Source organism: Petaurus breviceps, unplaced genomic scaffold, assembly GCF_028583685.1.
Source record: "Petaurus breviceps papuanus isolate PSGF00001 unplaced genomic scaffold, PetGlider_PUasm1.0 379, whole genome shotgun sequence".
Lineage (NCBI taxonomy): Eukaryota > Metazoa > Chordata > Mammalia > Diprotodontia > Petauridae > Petaurus > Petaurus breviceps.
Genome location: NW_027186303.1, coordinates 3,512,585 through 3,532,346, shown reverse-complemented (window position 1 = coordinate 3,532,346; position 19,762 = coordinate 3,512,585). Strand labels below are relative to the sequence as shown.

The 19,762-nt window shown below is 53.4% G+C and overlaps 2 protein-coding genes across 4 annotated transcripts in view; one reads left to right on the top strand and one right to left on the bottom strand.

The window, feature by feature from the left end:
- The window catches only part of ACO2 (aconitase 2), a 31,109-nt gene extending 29,716 nt beyond the window's left edge, over positions 1-1,393 (top strand). For both annotated transcript variants that reach the window (XM_069099445.1, XM_069099446.1), the window contains 2 exons: positions 390-511; positions 974-1,393. In XM_069099445.1, the coding sequence (XP_068955546.1) occupies positions 390-511; positions 974-1,108 (257 nt within the window). In that variant the 3' untranslated portion in view covers positions 1,109-1,393. The remainder of the gene's footprint in view (positions 1-389; positions 512-973) is intronic.
- A 1,477-nt stretch (positions 1,394-2,870) lies between these two features.
- POLR3H (RNA polymerase III subunit H) lies at positions 2,871-12,025 on the bottom strand. Of its 2 annotated transcripts, none has more exons than XM_069099432.1 (7): positions 11,889-12,025; positions 11,108-11,253; positions 10,357-10,453; positions 6,140-6,226; positions 5,301-5,364; positions 4,513-4,714; positions 2,871-3,641 (listed from the first exon to the last, which is right to left on the bottom strand). In XM_069099432.1, exons 2-7 carry the CDS (start codon positions 11,216-11,218, stop codon positions 3,588-3,590), a joined length of 615 nt encoding a protein of 204 aa, XP_068955533.1. In that variant the 5' UTR covers positions 11,219-11,253; positions 11,889-12,025; the 3' UTR covers positions 2,871-3,587. The 2 variants fall into 2 exon arrangements, with proteins under 2 accessions (XP_068955533.1, XP_068955532.1); XM_069099431.1 differs by having other exon boundaries at positions 11,108-11,296; positions 11,889-12,019.
- Between the last annotated feature and the right edge of the window lie 7,737 nt (positions 12,026-19,762).

Sequence of the window (19,762 nt, the reverse complement as noted above, 5' to 3'; positions counted from 1 at the left end):
CCATGAAGTCAGCCCTTGAGGCCCCAGGCAGTCAGGCCTCTGGGGATGGGCCACATTCACTGTCCCTGCTGCTCTGGGTCCTGGTGCCTGGACCAGGGTCAGTTTCTTGTGGGAAAAGCCTCAGCAGACATGGCTTGCCCTCTGTTGAGTGCAGAGTCACCCCTGGTCTTCTCTTCCATCTGATCCAAGCTGGGATGGCCCCACCTGCTTCAGTGCCCTGTTGCCCCATGGATGTCTGATTGCTCTGGCCCCCCCGCTGCCTCCTCAGGCGGGAACTGGGGCAGCATCCATCTCCCTGCCCTGGAAGCAGCCAGGAGCTCCAAGGGCCTTCGGGGCTAGCTGTGTCCTGGGCCACAGTGGTGAGGGGCCCTTCATTCTCTGACCTCTAGAAACTAACTTGAAGAAACAAGGTCTGTTGCCTTTGACATTCTCTGACCCCGAGGACTATAACAAGATCCACCCTGTGGACAAACTGACCATCCAGGGACTGAAGGACTTTACTCCTGGCAAGGTAACCAGCTACCAGGGCCTATGAGTCTCCTGCCCTGCTGCCTTCCCCGGAGGGGGTTGTCATTTAGGGAAGGCCAGAGGGGCTGAAACCCTCAAACCATCCAGCCCACTTTTCAGAGAAGGCCACTGACTGCCTCATGGTCAGTTTAGGAGCAGGGCTGGGATGGGAACCCAGATCTCCTTATCCTTGTTCAGCAGTTTGGGGCCTATTCCTGTCACTTGGACCAGGAGCAGAGGGGAGGCCAGGGTCCCCTGATGAACTGGGAGGAGTGGTGGCTTGGGATGTTGGACCTGGGCCCTGCCCACCCTGTGGGGCCCTAGGGCAGGAGCAGGGAGGTCCATGTGGTGGGATGTTGGACCTGGGCCCTGCCCACCCTGTGGGGCCGTAGGGCAGGAGCAGGGAGGTCCATGTGGTCCCTCGGGCCAGGGCAGTGAGGCCTGTCTCCTGCTGTGTTCCCTGCAGCCCCTGAAGTGCATCATCAAGCACCCCAATGGGAACCAGGAAACCATCCTCCTGAATCACACCTTCAATGAGACACAGATAGAGTGGTTCCGAGCGGGCAGCGCCCTGAACCGGATGAAGGAGCTGCAGCAGTGACCACCGGGCCCTGCCTCCCCACCCCCACCCCTCCCCTCCCTTGGACTTGGCTGTGGCATCATTTACAAAGGAGCACTTCCATCTTCCATGTAGCCCCCTCCTAAGTGAGCCTCTCGGTCCCCAACACTCCCAGGGCCTGGCCTGGAGCAGCACAAGGGGCTGTCCTGCCCAGCTAACTGCTTTTACTTTGGATCGTCAGGCTCCATCTGAAGAGGCCTTTCCTCCCTGATCATTTCACCAATGGATGGAGGTTTTAAAGAAAGAAAATCTTTTTTTGTTCTTCCAGTTCAGTGACTGCTTCCTTGTCCCAGGTGTGTCTGTGCTGCAGGTGACTCTGGGCTGCAGTGGGCCGAGGGGTGGAGCAAGGCCAGCTGGAGCCCAGAAATAAAATCCAGCAGAGCCAAGCACCTGCCCCTGACCATCCCTCCACTAGCCTGCTTTCCCTTCAGGCTGATGCTCATGGCTGTGTGTATGCACACACCCACATGTGCCTACGCAGGTTCACACAATCAATACCTTCAGGGGAAGATGATGGAGCTGTAAGGAATGGGGAAGATTATCTAAGGTGCACAGACAGGAAGTAGCCTCAGCCCAGGCCAGCTGATCCTCTTCTCCCTGGGGTCTCTCATCCAAGCCTATTTCCCATGGCCATGGCAGGACTCTTGGCACCCACATTCACCCCTCCCATTCCAGGATCAGACTCATGTATCTTTTCTCTTGGCAACCCCTCCTTAGGAAGGTTGAAGGACCCCAGTCTTCAGAGCCACCTACCAATCCCTGAACTCAGCAGGTAAATGCTGGGTCTCACTACAACACAGTGAGAGTTTAGGAAAACACCTACTACATGCCAATGTGCCAGGCATATAGGATACAGAGATAGATGGGGAAACTAGGGCTCTCTGGGTAAGTTTGGGGATGGGCAGCTGGGGCAGTCAGAAGTAAAGAAGCCTGAGACTAAGGTGAGGAGGGGAGGGCTTGGAGATACAGAAGGCCAGACTGGGGAGTGAACTCGGGGAATTATGCTGGGGGCTGGGATGAGAAAGCCTTTCAAAGCTAGGCGAGAGTATTACTTGGGGGTAAGAGGGAGAGAAGAGGAGCCATGCTCTGATCTAAGCCTGGCAGCTCCTAAGCCTGGAGAATGAACACTCAGCTAAGAGGTGGTTGGAGCAGACAAAAGGGCTGGAGAGACTTGGCAAGATTTAGAAACTTCAGCTATGTAGGGTGAGAAGAGGAGTTGAGGCCTTTGGCCGACTTTTGTCACATCTCCAGGAGGTTCTTCTGAAAAGGCAAGGATGTGGGACTGGATCCCCGGGGGAGGTTGTACAGGTCTTCTCCCCCTTTTACTGACTGATTCACTGAGGATACCCAGTCGGGGACAGCTAGGGTTTGAATCCTGGCCTAGGCTCAAACTGGCCCAGCAGTTGAGCTTAAGGTGTTTCTCAGCCCTCTAGCCTCCATCTAGCTTGCCTCACTTAGCCTGTTAGAGGTCAAGCTGCTAGGGCAGACGATTGGTCCCTGGGCTGCCCACACCTTCCACTGTGACTATGCAAGGCCCAGCCCAAAGTCTGAGCAGGCCTGCCCTCCTAGCTATCTCTTCATTCACATTCAGGGTGAGGGAGCCTGGGGGCCAGGCAGGGTCCCCTTTACCGTCATACCAGTTCTGCCCCCAAAACCAGGGAAAGAGCCTCAGCGTCCACTGCTGCCAAGGAAAACACGGGTCTGCTTTTTACCACCAACAGCCATTTTATTGGGGGGGGGGGGGCGGCGCAACCAACCTGCCCCCCCCCCACTAGGTATGAGTTTAAAGGGAGCCTGGGGGATTCTCCTGGTTAGCTCTCACCCAGCAGGCTCCAAGGGCAGTGCCAAACAGGGAACCCCTGGGGGGACACACAGCTGGGGAAAATTCAGGGTGCAGCTAAAGAAACCAGAGCAGGGGCCATCCTTCCCCTGGAGGCTGTGGGCTGAAATCCCTGCCAGTACCTGTCTGTGAATAGACCCTGGCTCTGCCTTGGCCCCATTCAGGGCCCTCCAGCTACCAGAGCCCATCTAGGCAGACACCTCAGAGGAAGGTGGCAGCCACTCGGTTTCACTGCTGGCAACGGGACTGGGGCAGGACCAGGTGATTTCAAGCTGGGAGGGAGGGGCAGGTGACAAGACGAACTGAGGCCCAGAGGGGCATTCCCAGGGTTGCAGGGTGGATACTCCGTAAAGCCACCAGCAGTGCCATGAATCTCCCCTGCTCCTGGCCCTTGGGGTCATGGTTTGAGGTGGGAGTTGCCCCCCACTGGCACAGGTCTGGAGCGTCTTCTCGGTCCCCACTTGTCATACCTCGGCTCTGATGAGAGGAGGCCAGGATGCAGTGGGGGCTGAAGGGCTCCTGGGGAAGCCAAGGTCAGCAGCCCAGTCCTAGCACTCCCACACTTGTGCCTTAGCCTCTCAGGCCTAGGCTGCCAGCACACGGAGTGTCCTCTGACTGTCACTAACTGCTAGTCCACCAAGACAGAAGCCCCAAACCTGGTTCACTGATGGATCCCTGCCAGGGGAGAAAACAGGCACATTCAGCCTAGACTTTGGTGTCTGCTCTCACCTGGTCTAAGGAAGGAGCATTTTTCTCAAAGCTCCGACTAGCAAACCAGCCCTCCTGCCAATGGGCACTGGGGGAGCTCAACTCTGAGCTGTCTTTGGTCAGGAGGGACTGGTTTTGTGCCAGTGCTCAAAGTGGCACAGGACAGACACGAGTCCTTACTGACCCTACAAGACCCTGGGTGGCCTGTGAGCCTCACCAGGCAGGCAGGCAGGGAGTCACAAACCACCAGGGCCCCTAAAGCTTCTAATTAGCTCCCACTCCATGCCCTCCCTCCTAAAGTGCTCTCTGGTCCTCCATCCTCCCAAGCCAGAGATCTGGGGTAGATGCTGCCCCAATTCCAGCTTCCTCTGCCTTGTGCTTGTTTGTCCCTCTCCAGCTACTCCCACCACCCTTCCCCCATGCCCCATCAAGCCAGGGACTCATTCAGGGTCAAAGATGCTCATTACTCTCTGGGGTACCCAGGCCCCCAGGAGTACATGACCAGAATCTCATTCCAGGGTCCTTTCAAAGCAGGCACTTTTCTCACATGTGAATGAGCTTGGCCCCACCATGTTGGAGAGGAAGACAAGAGCCAATATCATTCTTGCCTGGACCTAATGACTCAGCCTTCCCATTAGTGCATGATGAATGACAGCCAGCTCCTCCCTCCAGGGAGGAGGGGTCTCCTAGCCTTCTTTGGGCTGGCACGTGGCCAGTCACTCACCCTTGCCCCCCTTGGCATTTCCTGAGAGCTCCCTCTCTTGGACCCACGGCTCACAAGCTGCTCCCTGGGCCCCTGCCTGTCTGACACCTGGGGCCTGGCAGCCCACAGCCTTACCACGAGGGTGTAAGGGGCTTCTTTTTTGGAGGCCTCTTCACTGGATGTGGAAGCCTCAGCAGAACTGGGCCCTGTGGGGGATGTGTCAACAAAACTCTCATCCACCACCCTGAAGCGAATCTCCTCCCCAGTGTCCATGTACAGGTCGTGGGCTCCTTCTTCAGTCTCGTACTCCCAAACCCACACCTGCTCAGCCTCGTCACTTATCAGGTTCAAGGGTTAAGGGGCTCAACCAGCAGGAAGCAGGTCTACAAATTCTATGGGATCCGCCCTTAGCCCCAAGGCATGAGCATAAAGCTGGTGCCTAGACTGAAGGATGGGACCTGCAGCCTTTCAGAAGACCAGACCAAACAGGCCAGGGCATGAGTGGAGGGTCAAAGTCCTCCCCCCAAATATAAAAGTCAGTGAATGTTGGAGCTAAGCTTGGAGGTCACCTACATCCAAACCCCTCATTTACTAGAGGTGCCCGAGGCCCCCAGATTGCTTCAACCCAGCCGATACCACAAGAGGAGAGGGGCTCCATGGGTTCCAGCCATGAGCTCCTGGACCACACTGAGAACAGCGCCCCCCCCCCCATAAGAAAGGTTATCCCACCACACCAGAGCCACTTCTCATGTGGTCCCCAAGCCAACTTGGAGCAAGAGGGCTCACCTAGAAAAGGCTGGGTGTAAATAAGCTCCCCATCCTGAGGAGCCCTGGGGGCCCCCAGAATCCCTGTGGCCGTGCTGCCCCCTGGTGGCAGCCCTAGCAACAACCAGAGAGGCTTCCACAGACAGCAGGAAGGATACAACTTGGCCGGCTGCTGCAAGGATTCCGGGGGGATGAGGATGTCATCAAAGAACCCAAGGGAGACTGAAAAGAATTTAACTCATGTAACATATAAGGAAAGGCCTCCGAGTGCCCAGCAGAGACCCCAGGCCCCCAAGAGCAAAGTCTGGGGCCCAACAAAGTCTCCCTGGCCCAGCAGAAAGTGGTCTCACCAGCCTGGCCTGGGCCTGACACTCTGGATGACACTCCCCAAACCTGCCTCTCCCTCCTCTGCCACCACTGGATTGGGATCATAGACCTGGGTCTGTGAGCTTCCTCCTGTCCCCCATACCTTATAAGAAATGAACCCTCTCATGGGGCAGCCAGGTCTAGCACAGCGAGTAACAGCACTGGCCCCAGAGTCGGGATGACCTGGGATCGAATCTGGGCTCAGATACTTACCACACAAAATAACTGGCCATGTAACCTTGAGCAAGTTACTTAACCCCAATTGCTTAAAAAATAAATAAAAAAATTAAAATAAGAAACGAACCCTCTCCCTACTGGGTAGGCACATTCCCCAACTGACCTTGCCCAGCAGTGCCCACTGGCCCCTAGCTCTGACACAAACCTCACCTGTCTACCTGAAAGCTGTCCTGAGGTCCCCACTCTATGGAAGGATTCCCCTAGACCAGCCTCTGGCGGGTTACCCTGATACACAGACAATTTATGTGGTCATGCTCTTACATTTGATTCACAGATAGCTTTTCAGGATCAGTCCATGGCAATAGTGACAGCAGCAATCACTGGTCTGGCCCACCCATGACTTCCCAACCTGAGCTCAAGACTTGTCTCCCACGTGGCCCAAGGGACTGCTTACCATGAACCCCCTCTGGGCTGCAGCCTTTGATCACGCCAATCAGGATCTCGTCCAAGAAAGGGTGAAACACCACATAGCGGAAATGGACTGCAGAGAAACAAAGGTAGCCTTGCCCTGGGTTCCTGGACATCCCTCCTTCCATCCATATGTCCCTCCCTCCTTCCTTCTGTCTGTCCATTTGTTGATCCATCTCTGTCAGACATGACAAAGGACAAACTGCTGCACCAGAGCAGGGCCACTGGATGAGGCTTCCAGCCTCTGGCCCAGCTCACACAGGAAGAGAATCCCTAACCACATTTAGAGGCAGACTCCAGACTGAGTCACGACATCTCAGAATCTCTGAGCCAGAAGAGAGCTCAGAGGGCATCTAGCGGACAGTGCTACAGGAATCCCATCTAGAAGTGCCCTGCCCATTGGCCATCCAGCCTTGGCCTGGAGCCCTCTGGGGATGGGGATTTCTGGGCCAGTCTGTCTCACTTATGAATTGCTCTGGTCCTGCCCTCAGACACCATCTTGTAGCTAAGAACTGAATCTGTCCAGTCTGGTACACTTTCCATAATCTGCTGAAGGGAGAGCCAAGAGCCACAGGCCATCTATCTACCAGGCCCTTGGGAGGACTGCACCACCCAGCTGTGGCAGGGCCATACTTCTGCTCCCTCGTGCAGGGTGTCTGGGCCCCACAGAACCCGGATGCTTGTACAAGCCATTAGTCATCTCAGGGAAGAAGGATTAGCTTTATCCTCCTTGGTGCCAACCTAGGAAGCATATTCAGCTCAAAGATATCCCCACTCAACAGAGATGGTTCCAAGTGGGACAGGTGGCCCGGTAGATAGTGAGCTCCCTGTCACTCAAGGTGCTCAGACAAGGGCCAAGAGGCCACATGTGAGATAAGGGGCCAATGGGGCCCCTGGAATCTTCCAGTGACCCACGGGCTCTCTGCCCTGCTCGGCCAGGTGGGGAAGCTGTGACACCTTCCCAGATTAACATTTAAATGCATGGAATAAGGTATGAAGGGCAACAAAGACAACCAATAATATGGAAATACAACTGCCAAATACTGGAAAAGCCAGTTCATGGGAGCCCTGATCAAGAACTCTGATCTCAGCTCATCTCCCCCAGCAGCCCAAGGCCCATCTACAATCCACCCCACAAATGGTCACACAGTCTATGTTTGAACACCTTAAATGCCAGGGAACTCCCTGATGAGGCAGCCAAGTTCATCCCCGGAACATTCTGAACACAAGTTCTTCATTTTACTAAATCAGAATCAATTTTGATTGGAAATGGAGGTCCCTGGAAACTGCGCCACTCCCTCCCCCACCCCCCACCAGCCAATTGCTCTGGTCATGGGCTCTGGAAGCCTCCTCATAGCCCATCAGGTACCAGGCAACCTCGAAGGTCCCCTCCCAAGCTGCATAAAGCCTTGGTAGAACACAGGTCATTCAGAGAGGGCCACAGTCTCCACTGGGATCCTCTGCACCAAAGTCAAGTCTGACCTTCCTCGAAGGCCCATCTCCTTTAGAATCTGGAAAGGGCAAAATCAGCTCAAGAGGAATTTAGATTAAAAAAAAAAGTCTTGGGGCGGCCAGGTAGCACAGTGAGTAAGAGCACCCGCTCCAGTGTTGGGATGACCTGGAGATCGAATCCCAGGCTCAGACACTTAGCACCCACCCAGAAACACCTGGCAGTGTAACCTTGAGCAAGTTACTTAACCCCAATTGCTTTAAAAAAAAAAAAGTCTCCCTTTAGACTGATTGGCCTGAGGCACAGCTCTGGCCTGGAAAGGGAGGCTCGAATATGCCTGCCGTTGACACGGGGGCAAGGTGGAGGAGAGGACCCCCTTGGTCTCTTTGTCCTAGTGAGCCAGTGCCCTTCACACTTCCTTTCAAACAGCGGCTCCCAGAACCTGAGGCCCAGGGTGTTAAGTCTGCATATGACAATCAATATGAACTGATGTGGACAGAAGGGAGCAGGGAGCAGGAGCAGAAGACGGTGTGCCCAGTGACTCCAGCCACATGAAGGGAAAGGCCACAAAGAGGACCAAGCATAGCCCCAAAGAGGAAAGGAGAAAATGCACCTCTCTCCCTTCTTGGCAGAGGTGGTGGACCATGGGTGTAGAACCCTGCATACACTGTTAGACAAAGTTAACATGTAGGTGAGTTTTGCTGAACTGACTTTTTCCCCTTCATCTGAACTCTTTGTTACAAGCAATGGTTCTCTAGACAGAGAAGGGAGGAAATATATTCAGAAATGAAGGTGAGATTAAAAAAAAAAAGCTATGAATAAAAATGTTTTTAAAAAGACGTGCTCTATACTCTCACTTCAGCAGTGGGAGCTGGCAGACAGAGGCAGCGGATATGGAGGCAGGCAGGGCCGCTATGGCCCCTGAGCTGGAGGAGGGGGTGCATGTCGGGAGACCCTCATCAGTAAGCAGGAAGTGCTTTCTACTACCACAGTGGGAAGGCCTATGTTGCTGGAGAGAGGGCATTGACCTCCCAGGGAGCTGAGCTGATGCAAAGCATGGGAAAGAAGGGATGTAGAGGTCATTCACTCACAAGACAGAAAAATCCTTCAGCCTCCCACATCCTGGGAATCTGGAGGGCAGGAAGAACACAAGACATTCAAAGCCTGCCCTGCTGCTCAAAGGCCCTTTGGCGTGTGGTAACTGCCAGGCCAGTTTCTGACACCTGGCCTCTGGCAGTGGCAAAGGGAAAGGTAGATCTCAAAGCACAGGGCTAGGGGAGCAGTGAACCCCAAAGCACAGGACTGGGAGGGGGAGGTAGACCCCTGAGCACAGGACTGGGAGGGGAAAGGGGACCCCTAAGCACAGGTCCAGGAATCCCCCACAAGAGGAAGGCACCCTAGAAATGAGTTAGCAACAAGCATGTGGCCCAAGCCCTTCCTTTCACCAAGGTAACTGAAGCCCCAGAGGCAGCTGGCCTCTTGTTCCTGGCTCTGCCCACAGCTGCAGTGGAGCTGGAGCATGTCCATCCCTGCCCTTCTCCGTGCCTCAGTTTCCTCAGCTATAAAATAACAGGGCTAGACTAACTGCCTTCTGCTACTTTCTAGCTCAGACTCAAGGCCTCAATCAGTGTTGGAGGGGCTGGGGGCCTAGCAATGCTGTGGCTGGCATCTGGCTCGCGGTCCCCTAAGGATGAGTGCACCCTGCCAAGGAGCCTCCCACTGCCTAGACAAGGCCCAGGCCTACATGCAGGGGAGAGCAGGTGGCTGAGCCCCCAGGCTCAGATCCCAGGCTGGCTTTGGCAGAGTGATCTCGGATGCAGGTGTTCTGAAAATGCAAACACTTTCCCTGGCCTGAGTTCCTTCTTCCCTGGCCCATCTTAGGGAGGTCACCCCAGTCAGTGTGGCAGGGGAACCCAGTGCCCCAGACCAGGAAAGAGATTCACTCCTGGGGTTTGGAGGGAGCAAAGGAGAGAGAGCAGCCCCAGGCAAGAGAAAGAAACTGCTCCTTTAAGGTTCTGAGAAGTCCTTGCCTTAGTTCTAGCCAGGACTAGATGGCCGACCCTGGGGAAGGACTGGGAGCCCTGGAGAAGAGGGGAGGAAAACTGGCCCCCCTTTACTTGGAGATATGAAGGCTGCTCAGGGTCACTGCATCTTGGTTGTGGGGGAGGGGAGGGCGGGGCTCGTGCCCAGGAATTCCCATGCTGTAAAAACCAAACACACAGATAAAAGACTAATTTTTAAAAGCAAAGAAAAGGAGGTGGCAGGGGAGAGGGTGCAGTGGGGTCCCCTGGTCTTAGTACACCTGCAGCTGGGGTCCACTTCTGACCATTACCCTGCCCAGCTGGGGCACAGCCAGAGGAAGGTGACGAGGAGGAGACACTGCCAAGCGAAGCTTGAGCTCTGGGACAAGATGTGGGGGGACCCATGAGCCTGGACCAGAGCTGGAGAAGAGCTTAGAGATGCCTAAGTCCAACTCCCCCTTTTACAGAGGAGGAAACTGAGGCTGGGGGGGACATGGAAAGGGACCCAGCTCTGTAGTGGCAGACCCAGGCCTTCTCACAATGCCTCCAACACCCCCATGGGCCATTCTTCAGACACAGCTCCAGAAACAGCACCAAGTGCCCGGGGTAGGGGTCACGGCAGGGCAGCTGGGGGCCCCCAGCCCAGGGCAAAGGCTTGGTGGGTGGACCCCATGCCTTCGAGATCCCTCCCAACTCTCAGTTCAGTGTAAAGAGGGGACTGTGGATGCCCACCTTTGGTATGGGACGCACCATCCCCTGGGAACACATAGGCGTCCTCTAACTTGGTGATGTCATACAGGCAGATGCAAAGCCCAACGTTGTATACGACCTGTGGGAGACACGCTGACTCAGCCACTCGCCTGTGGGGGCCGGCCTTTCCAGGACTGACTAGATGCTCACCCAGGAGGACCACCGACAGGAGGCCCAGGCCAGGTGGGCACCAGAACGGGAGGGCAGAGGTGCATGGAAGCTGCCCTCATGCCCTGTCGGGGCTGCTGTGGGGACCAGTGATCTAAGGCCATGAAAGCAATGGTCAGGGCTCCTCTGCACCTCAGTTTCTACATATGGAAAACAGGGGCGACGGTCCTGATGGCCTCTCAGGCACCATCCAGCGCCCCACCTGTATCTTAAATGCGAGTGAGACCCCCTCTTTACCCCCAACCCACAAGCACTGACAAGCACCTATGAGGTGCTGGGCTTCAGGCTCAGGCTGGGCTCACAGACGAGGAAGGACTCTCATCCCGTTTCTGCCCTCGCCTGGCACCTGCAGGCCCAGCTCCCTCGCACTGCCCTCTCGGGAGGCCTTCCACTTACACCTGCTCCCCTGCCTGTGCTCTCCTCCTCAGGAGATGAGGCCGGCGCACAGGAGGTGCTTGATGACTAGGTGGTTCTCTGAACACAAACAGGGCCCCACATGCCAGGATGACTAAGGCGGAGGGGAGGACAGCATAGCCCCCGAGGGCGCCCAGGACGGAGGGCCCACCTTGTTAGCCAGCTTCTTGTTGAGCTCCTCCGAGATGGAATCATTGAGCTTCCTCTCAAACTGCCACGGCGGGATTCGCACTGTGTCCACCATCTCCACCAGGACAAACATCCTGGACCTGAAGCCAGGCCCTGGAAGAGGGGCCCCTGGGGTGGGGGCAGCAGACCCTCAACCCTCCGGGACTGAGACCTGGGGGGAGGGATGTGCCCAAAGTCAGAGGGGCGCTGGACTTGGGGGGGCCAGAGGGAGGAGAACCCCAGGAAGCCAGGAGACCTTGGGGGTCACCTAAACCCACCTTCTCCTTTAACACATAGGGAAACTGAGGTCCAGGGGAAGGTCACCTGCCCAAGGCCACACAGCAAATCAGTAACAGACCACAGAACCAAAGATGGGGACGGGGGTTCTAGTCCAGTCTCCTTTTACAGATGGGGAACCTGAATCTGGGAGGAAGTGACTTATCCAAGGCCACGCGGCAAATAGTAACAGGTCACAAGATGGGTGGAAGGGGTGATCTAGTCCAATCTCCTTTTACAGATGTGGAAACTAAGGTCTGGAAGTGGACAGGGGCTGGCCCAAGGTCACGGGACAAGCCTAGCAGGGGGTCACAGAGAGGACGCTAGGTCTGGGGTTGGGAGGCGCTCTTTACAGATGGGGAAACAGGCACGGGGCAGGTTCCGGGGTGCCCCACGCAAGAGCGGGACTCGGACAACAGGGCCCCTGGGTCTCGGCCTCCCGCACCCGCATCGCGGGCAGTGGCCCCACGACCACAGAGGACACGCACCACTCGCCCACGCGTACAGGCCGGTCTCCACCGCAGCTGCCGCCGCCGCCACGCGCCGTCTCCAGGAAACAGGATCGCTTCCGCATATTGAACCAGTCAGAGCAGGCTCAGACTCTCAATCCCGCCCCCCAACTTCCGCCGCCTGCTCACGGAGGTCGGGAAAGAGAGCATGTCCAGACTCCTCCCCTTTCCCTAAAAGCCCCTTCCCCCCAGCCGGACTCTGCTCTTTCCTCGCAGACCACGCCTCCAACTGCCGCCTCTCCTCGAGCACCGCCCACCGCCCTCAGGTTCCGCCCCTTTCCTCACATCTCCCCACCGCTCTCGCCAAGCCATTCGTCGACAAGCGCCCCCTAGGGGCCAGGCCTTGTGGAAGTGCTGGGGGCGGGCCTCCCAGCCTGAAACTGACTGGACGTCTGCGTGAAGCCAGACCTTTAAAGATCTCCTATTTTAGGAAGGTGAACCAACATGAAAACAATTGATCCTTTGCCTTTTTTGGGTCAGGTTAAATAGAGCGTGCCTTGTAGCCAGCAGAGGCCAGAAGGTCCTCCCCGGGCACCACTGTGCTCCCACCCCAGCCTGCCAGCCCCTGGGGGTGGGAGCGTTGCTAGGCACCCGAAGCCTGCAGTGCAAGGACGGGAATCCAGTCTCTTTAGGTGCAGAGTTTGGAACCAGCCCAGCAGCCGCAATGGAGTGGGCTTGCAGGGCGAAGGAGGGGAGGTTCACCCAAACCTGTGCCTGTATCTTGCCTGATAGGATAGGATGCATTCCATGGGCCTCCCTTGCTGGGCCAGGAGGCTCAGGCTTCATCCCTTCCTCTGCCTGCACCTGCCCTAGGCATCCTGGTGTAGAGAGGAGCCCTGGCTTTGGACCTAGAGAATTCATGACTCCAAATCCCATGTCTTTAGCTGAGGGATCTTGTTCTGAATCACCCTGGGTCCCAATTTCCTCATGTGTAAAAAAAAGGGTCCAGCCCTGAGCCCTGGCATCCTATGGCACAGCTTCAAATGCTTGGTGTCCTCCTCCTGTCCTTCCTGCCCCTCACTTCCCTCACCATATACTCACAGCTTGATGAAGGAATCCAGCCCAGTGAGTTTGGCCTTACCTCAAAGATGACTCAGGTTATTTGAGTTAGCATTGGGGTATTTGTTTAGCATTGTCCTAGAAATGCACTTGGAGAGGAGGTGACAGGCAGAATAAGGAAGGGAAAAACATGGGTTCCTACCTTTCTAATTGGGGAGCCAAGGCCAGCACAGACAGAAACAATAGGGGATGTAAAAGTCAGTGTCATGATATGGTCAATTATTTGGTTCTGAGGGTAAGTGCCATAGAAGTCTAGAGGGTAGCAGAAAGCTTCTCAGAGGACCTCAGCTGGACCACGAAGGATGAGTAGGGTTTGGAGAGGGGGAGGATGCCCTGGGAGGTTGGGTAACATTATGGCCATCAGAAGAGTCTCAAACTCAAATCAGATTGTCCATGCAGCTTGGCGAAACTTCACGCACTATAGAAGTGCTATTATAATTTTAAAATCATTATTAGTAGTAGTGAGAGTCTGGCCAGAAAATGTCTGATCATGATTAGACCTCCCCAATGCCCTGAGCTCAAGGCAGCCAGCCTCTACTTTCCAGGGGACATTTCCTTTCCTGCTATGTGGTCACCCATTATATCCCTCCTGCCCTTTACTTGGCTAGAGACCTTCTTCACAAACTTGAGGGCCACATTCTGCACCAGGCCTGACTTGTACCTGTCCAGGGGCTTAAGTTTCCAAGGTGAGAACAAAAGGAGACACCTGTAGACCATTTAATAAACAAAGAAGTGTATGTAGTGATAACCTGGAAAGGATATTCAGCAAGGACACAGTGTGAGGTCAGCGGGGCACAGCTCCTTGGCCCCCAAGTTTTCCATGGAGGCATGACCTGCCTAGTCAACTGGCAGGGACAAGTCTCAGGAGCCTGTAATGTAATGCCAAGGAAAGGCAACTTCCCAAGGTTCAGAATACCAGCATAGGTGCTCTCCATTTTATTCAGTGACCAACCAAGAACAGAGAAGATTAAAACATGACATCATTCCAAATACAGCATTTACTAAGTGTGATTAAATAATCTCCAAGCACTACCCCACCCCAGGACCTTCCAATCATTCAACCAATTACAAAGTCTCTGTTCTAAATACTTCTCCACCCCTAGGCTATACCTTAATTAAGTCCACCACAAAGCCCCTCTTCTCAAATGGAGATTAGTTTCCAAACATAAGGTCAAAAGTTCCCCACCCCTGGATCACAATTGAATCTACCCCAGAGTTACATCAAGTTTAAACACAGCACTTAATACCCAAATGGAGGTCTTTTCTTCATCTTGACAGGAGGCAAGTTCTCAGCAATCTTAGTTCCTGGGGAGACAAGGCTTAGCAAAGCCACAAGATACATTGCCAGTCCCTTCATGAATTTATCCTCTGTCTGTAGAACAGTCCTAGAACCCCTGAACACATTAGCAAAGCCCTCTCCCAGGATTTCTGTAAACATACAACAAGAAAATCCTTCTTCAGGGCTTCTGAACCAACAGAAAGGCTCCCAGACCCCTGCAACAACAGCACTGTCCCTCACCAGTGGACAGTATTCACTCTGTCTGCAGGACAGTCTCCAGACCCCTGCAACAACAGCACTGTCCCTCACCAGTGGACAGTATTCACTCTCTGTCTGCAGGACAGTCTCAGGGCTTCTTAGCGAACAGCCAGGTTCCAGGACTTCTTCAACAAAAGGACTGTCTTTCACCAGTGGACAAATCTGGCAAAACAACATCAAAACAGACAGACAAAGTACCAGCAAAACAGCCATGTCTCCTCAGTCCTTGGCAGCTCAGGGGGCAGGTCTCAAAAGTCCAGGGCAATTCAAAGTGGCCACCAGCAATTCTCTTAGTCTCTCTCTCTCCACGAGGTGCTGCTTCCAAAAAGATCTTCCGCCTCTCTCTTATCTCTCCAAATCTACGTCACCAGCTCCTCCCAGTTCAGGACTTTCTTTTCACATCAACAAGCCCATCCCACAGGTGGGATTAACAAGCTCTGGGTTTTAACACAATCAATTTGAAAACCAAGCCAATACAGGGGAATCTTTAATTGCCATTACTATTACAGAGCCCTAGCTCTTTGTGTGCTGAGACCTTTCAGATGGCAAGATCCTAAAGTCAGGGCAGTTCTAAGCTATGGAAGCTTACCTGAATAGAACTCCATCAATTGTTCCAGTCTGAGTCCCATGGCTAAGTCCAGTTAAGTCCTGAGCATGCTTTCCTTGCTTTGGGGTGGGGGAAGAGGGAAAGAAGGAAATAAATATTTATACAGCACCTAATATGTGCCAGGCATTGGCACAACCTTACAATTACAGTGTTATCTCATTCAATTCTCACAGCAACCCTATGAAGCAGGTGCTGTTATTACCCCCATTTTACAGTTGAGGAAACTGAGGCAGAGGTTCTAACCTAGCCTTGGTGAAGCAGATGTTATTCACACCCCAGTGGATGCAAATTTGTCTGAATGAAAACAAAAAATCAGCAGCTTTTGCCCCACAGAGCGATGGCAAGAGCCATGATCTGGGAGAGAGAAGATGCAGATTTTAGTCTCTGCTCCTACCCAGCTTGTGATCTCAGTGAGGTACAGCAGCCCCTCTCTGGACCTCAGTTTGTCCATATGTACAATTCAGGGGTAGGCTGCTATGACCTCTAAGGTTTCTTCCAGCTCTGATGACTTGTGTGAATCTATGACCTGGACTTAGGAGAGAGGTTGGCTTTTCAGCTATTGCTGCAAATTCCTGTTACTTTTCCTGTGAGATGGAGCTTTAGTTCAGTGGTTAATGTCTAGCATAGTGATGGAAAGGCCTGCCCTAGAGACAAGGTCTTCTCTGCTCATTTCTAGGCCTTTAAACTGAAAGGGGAGGGGCTTTTCTGTCATCAGCTGCAGCTGCTGAGAACCTGGCAAAGAAGTCACCACATAGCTATCGATGGGTCCTGTTTAGGGCAAGATTTCTTTCTAGGCCTTGAAGGGTGGACTTCAGGACCACTATCCCCTGCTGCCCAGTGAGGGAGAGAAGGGACCCTAGAATCTGGCTAGAAGTACATACCGTAGAGTGTTCAGGAAACTGAGCCAGGAGAGGTTAGAGAGGACTGGATGTGGTGGCTGAACCACTAGGAATGAAACAGGGGAGGGATGGGAGGCAGTTCAGGCTGGAGATCCTGACCCAGGAGGCATCTCCATGGACCCTGGAGGCCAGGCCAGCATCCCTCAGGAAGCAGCCCAGTGATGAGGTCTGAAGCTGCTCACAGAAAACCAGGGCTCAGCTGCCCTGGAGGGGAGGGGAGGGCTCTGGGCTCAGGTCAGCTTCTCCCTCTCTGGGGCACCCTGAACAGACCACTTCACAGCTCCAGGCCTCACTTGTCTTATCTCTAAAACAAGGGACTGGGCTTCTTACCCTGGGCCTGTGAACTTGGTTTTTTGTTCATTTTCAGATATCGGTGTTCCCAATTCATTGGTTTTCTTTTAAGTCCTAGTATTTTATTTGGTGCATTTCAAACCATGACTCTAATGAGGGTTCCCTAAGTCTCATCAGACATTTCCAGGGGTTCCCTGACACAGAAAAGTAAACCTCCTCCTGGACCTTACTGGCTAATGTCCCTTCCAGCTCTGTCAGGACCCACAATATATCTGCTAAACAGCTCATCCTCCACACCCCGCTCCTGAGATGAGAGACAGAGACAGACAGGCTGGACTAGGCCTACCTCTCCAAGCTTAGATACAAAGAAATGCCTGCTGAGGCAGAATGTTGACATTTAACCAGTTAGAGACAAATTGGGACCCTGGCGGGAGGAGCCTAGGCAGTGACCACCTGGGTCTGACAGCTTGGGGTTAGGGAGACTGGGTCAGACCTGTGATTTCATTCATATGGGAAACTCGCAAAAGGGGAAAGTCCCTCTATGGAGGGCATCAGTACCCACTGTACAATGTAGGGCCTTAAAAAATTGCTTCTGCTCTCAAGTGAGGTGGTGCATGGAAGGCACTTTACAAATCTTGAGCCAGCTGCCTGAATGCCAGCTCACTGTTATTGTAGCTAAGTGGCATGGAGCCAGTCCCTGTCTCACTGGGGTCAGACTGCATAAACATAACATTGGGGGCAGCTAGGTGGCGCAGTGAATAGAGCACTGGCCCTGGAGTCAGGAGGACCTGAGTTCAAATTTGGCCTTAGACACCTAACACAAAAACTAGCTGTGTGACCCTGGGCAAGTCACTTAACCCCAATTGCCCTATTTAAAAAAAAAAGGCAAAAAACAAAACATAACATTGGTGTTAAAAAGTCAAGCTTGTGCACACAGAATTTTGGGGGCCCCAATTTGGCAGATGAACAAAGGCTATGTTGAGGCCTTCCGCCCATACTGGACACAAGGGTTCTAAATCAAAAAGGAGTAACCCAAGAGCGTGTCTGGTTTTTCCCAGGCTTTCCAGCTTTCTGTAGGTCTGGCAGCCCCCAGCCCATGTTACGAGCTTTCCCTGAGATACCAACCATCAAGCCCCCTGCTTCACAGGCAGAGCTTCTTGTTACTCAGACTGCCTGATGCGTGGGTGCTGGCTGCTAGCTGATTTCCTGAATGAACAAATGAGCTTCTTTCTTCTGTACTCAGCATCAGAATACTCCAACTCATTCGGCAGCCTTCATTCATGGCTCTGAGACATAGGAGCTCCATCACCTTTGCCATGGCCCTCTAAGAAATCTCTGCATTGAGTAACTGGGCTGCAGGTGGAGACTGGACGTGGAGAAGGGGGCTGCTGTCACCCTCTCTGGTGTGTTAGCAAGAGTGGAGAAGAGGGAAGGCCCTCGGGTCCAGGCTCTCTGTAAGTACTGAGTGAGCAATACTGCAGGGGTCCAGAACGGCCCCCTGGCCTCTGCCCTAATCAGCCACCCAGGGAGGACTGCTCTCCATTCTGGGTACCACTTTGAGGGAAGGACATAGCAGAGTGGAGAGCATCCAGAGACGAGTGCCCAGGGGCGAAGGAACTCAAACCATGCCCCATGAGGGGCATTTGGAAGAACTGAGGGTGTTCAGCGGGGAAGAGAGAAGACTGTAGGGGTATACACTGGCTTCAAGGGCCGGAAAGGGCTGACCTATGGAAGAAGGATTAGTCAGTCAATAAGCATTTATTAGGCACCCACTATGTACTAAGCACTGTGCTGTGCCCTGCCTAGACAAAGAAAGGAAAAGATGGTCAGTACCTGCCCTTAAGGAGCTCTTGATAGAATAAGGGAGACAACATGTAAGCCAATTGTATATAAGACAAATATGAAGGAACCAACAGAGGGAAGGTTCTAGAATGAAGAGGCTTGGGAAAGGCTTCCTGCAGAAGGCAAAATTTCAGCAAGGACCCTCACAGGGAGCCGGGGATGCCAGGAGGGGAATGGCCCCAAGCCAAGAGATGGAGGGTCTTAGACCAATTTTTCAAGTAGCAACCAATCAGTAAGCATTTATTAAGTTGCAACTGTGTACAGACATTGTGCTAAGCACTGGAGATACAAATAAAAAATGAGCTAGTCTCTGTGCTCAAAGAACTCACATGCTACTAGAAGGATACAGGATGTTCTAAATATATGACCAAAATCAATGAAAAGAATGATCTCCAGAGGGGATATGAACAGTCTGGGGGAGATCAGGAAAGGGGACAGCTCTGGAAGGAGGTTCTGGGGGTTCTAAGAAGTAGAGGTGAGGAGGGGAGTGTGTCAAACAGACCAGAGAGGCAGAGAGGCAGGAGATGGGATATTGGAGCGGGGGAAGAAGACGAGGCCAGTCTGGCCCAAATGGAGAATGTATGAGGGAGAGAAACTTGGGAGCTGCCCACAAAAGGGGCTGAGGCCAGGAATTCATATCTGATCCAGGACAATTGGGAGACACAGGAGCTTTTAGAACAGAGGGATGACTTAGACCTATGCTCAGGGAAAGCAATCTGACAGTTCTCTGGAGGATAGATTGGAGACCATGTGGGGGGTTACTGCAAGAGTCCAGTTGAGGGGTGACAGGTGCCTGGACCAGGCAGGGAGCCAGTGTCAGTAGAGAGAAAGAGACAGAGAGGAAAGATGTTGTAGAGGGACTTAGCATGAATGTAAAGGATGGCTTTGATTATAAAACTGGGTGCCTGGGAGAATGGGAACATCCTGGACAGCACTGAGGAAGTTCATTACACAGAGGGGTGGATGTAGAGTTGAAGGGACACATTTTAGCTCAATGTGAAGGGAAATTCCCTAAAATTAAGGTTTGCCCCCAAATGGCCAGGACTTCTTTGGGAAGCAGGCAGGTCCTTGTAAGTGGAGGCTGCTGGGTCCCTTATCAGGAATGTCAAAGAAGAGATTTCTATTTGGGGACAGGTTGGCCTGGATGTCCTCAGAGGCATTTTCCAGCTCTGATGCCCCAGATAAGTAAATACAGGGTATTGTACAAAATAAACACAATGTAATTTCCGAGCTGAAGGCACTAACCATTAGGAGAGGCCTCTTGAAGAACTTAAGTCTTGAGCTGGTCCCTGAAGGGAGCTCTTGGGGTCACCTTAGACCCAGTGGTCCACCCTCATGATACTATTTCAGAGCATATGACAAGCAGGCAGCCAGGCCTGGTCAGGGTGAGGGCTTCTGGCCATTCTGGTACCAAAGTCCCCTAAGCCCAGACCTCTCCCTTCCCCAGTGCAGCTAATTAACACAAAGGTGGCAAGTGCCTTTTAGCGTCTTCCTTCATCTGACCTGCCTGGTGAATTATCCACGACTCATGCAATAAAATCTACTTTCCAAAAAAAGACATGTCAGAGTCCAGAAGATGCTCCTCCTATGTGTCACTGGTAGCCCTGTCACCCTGCTA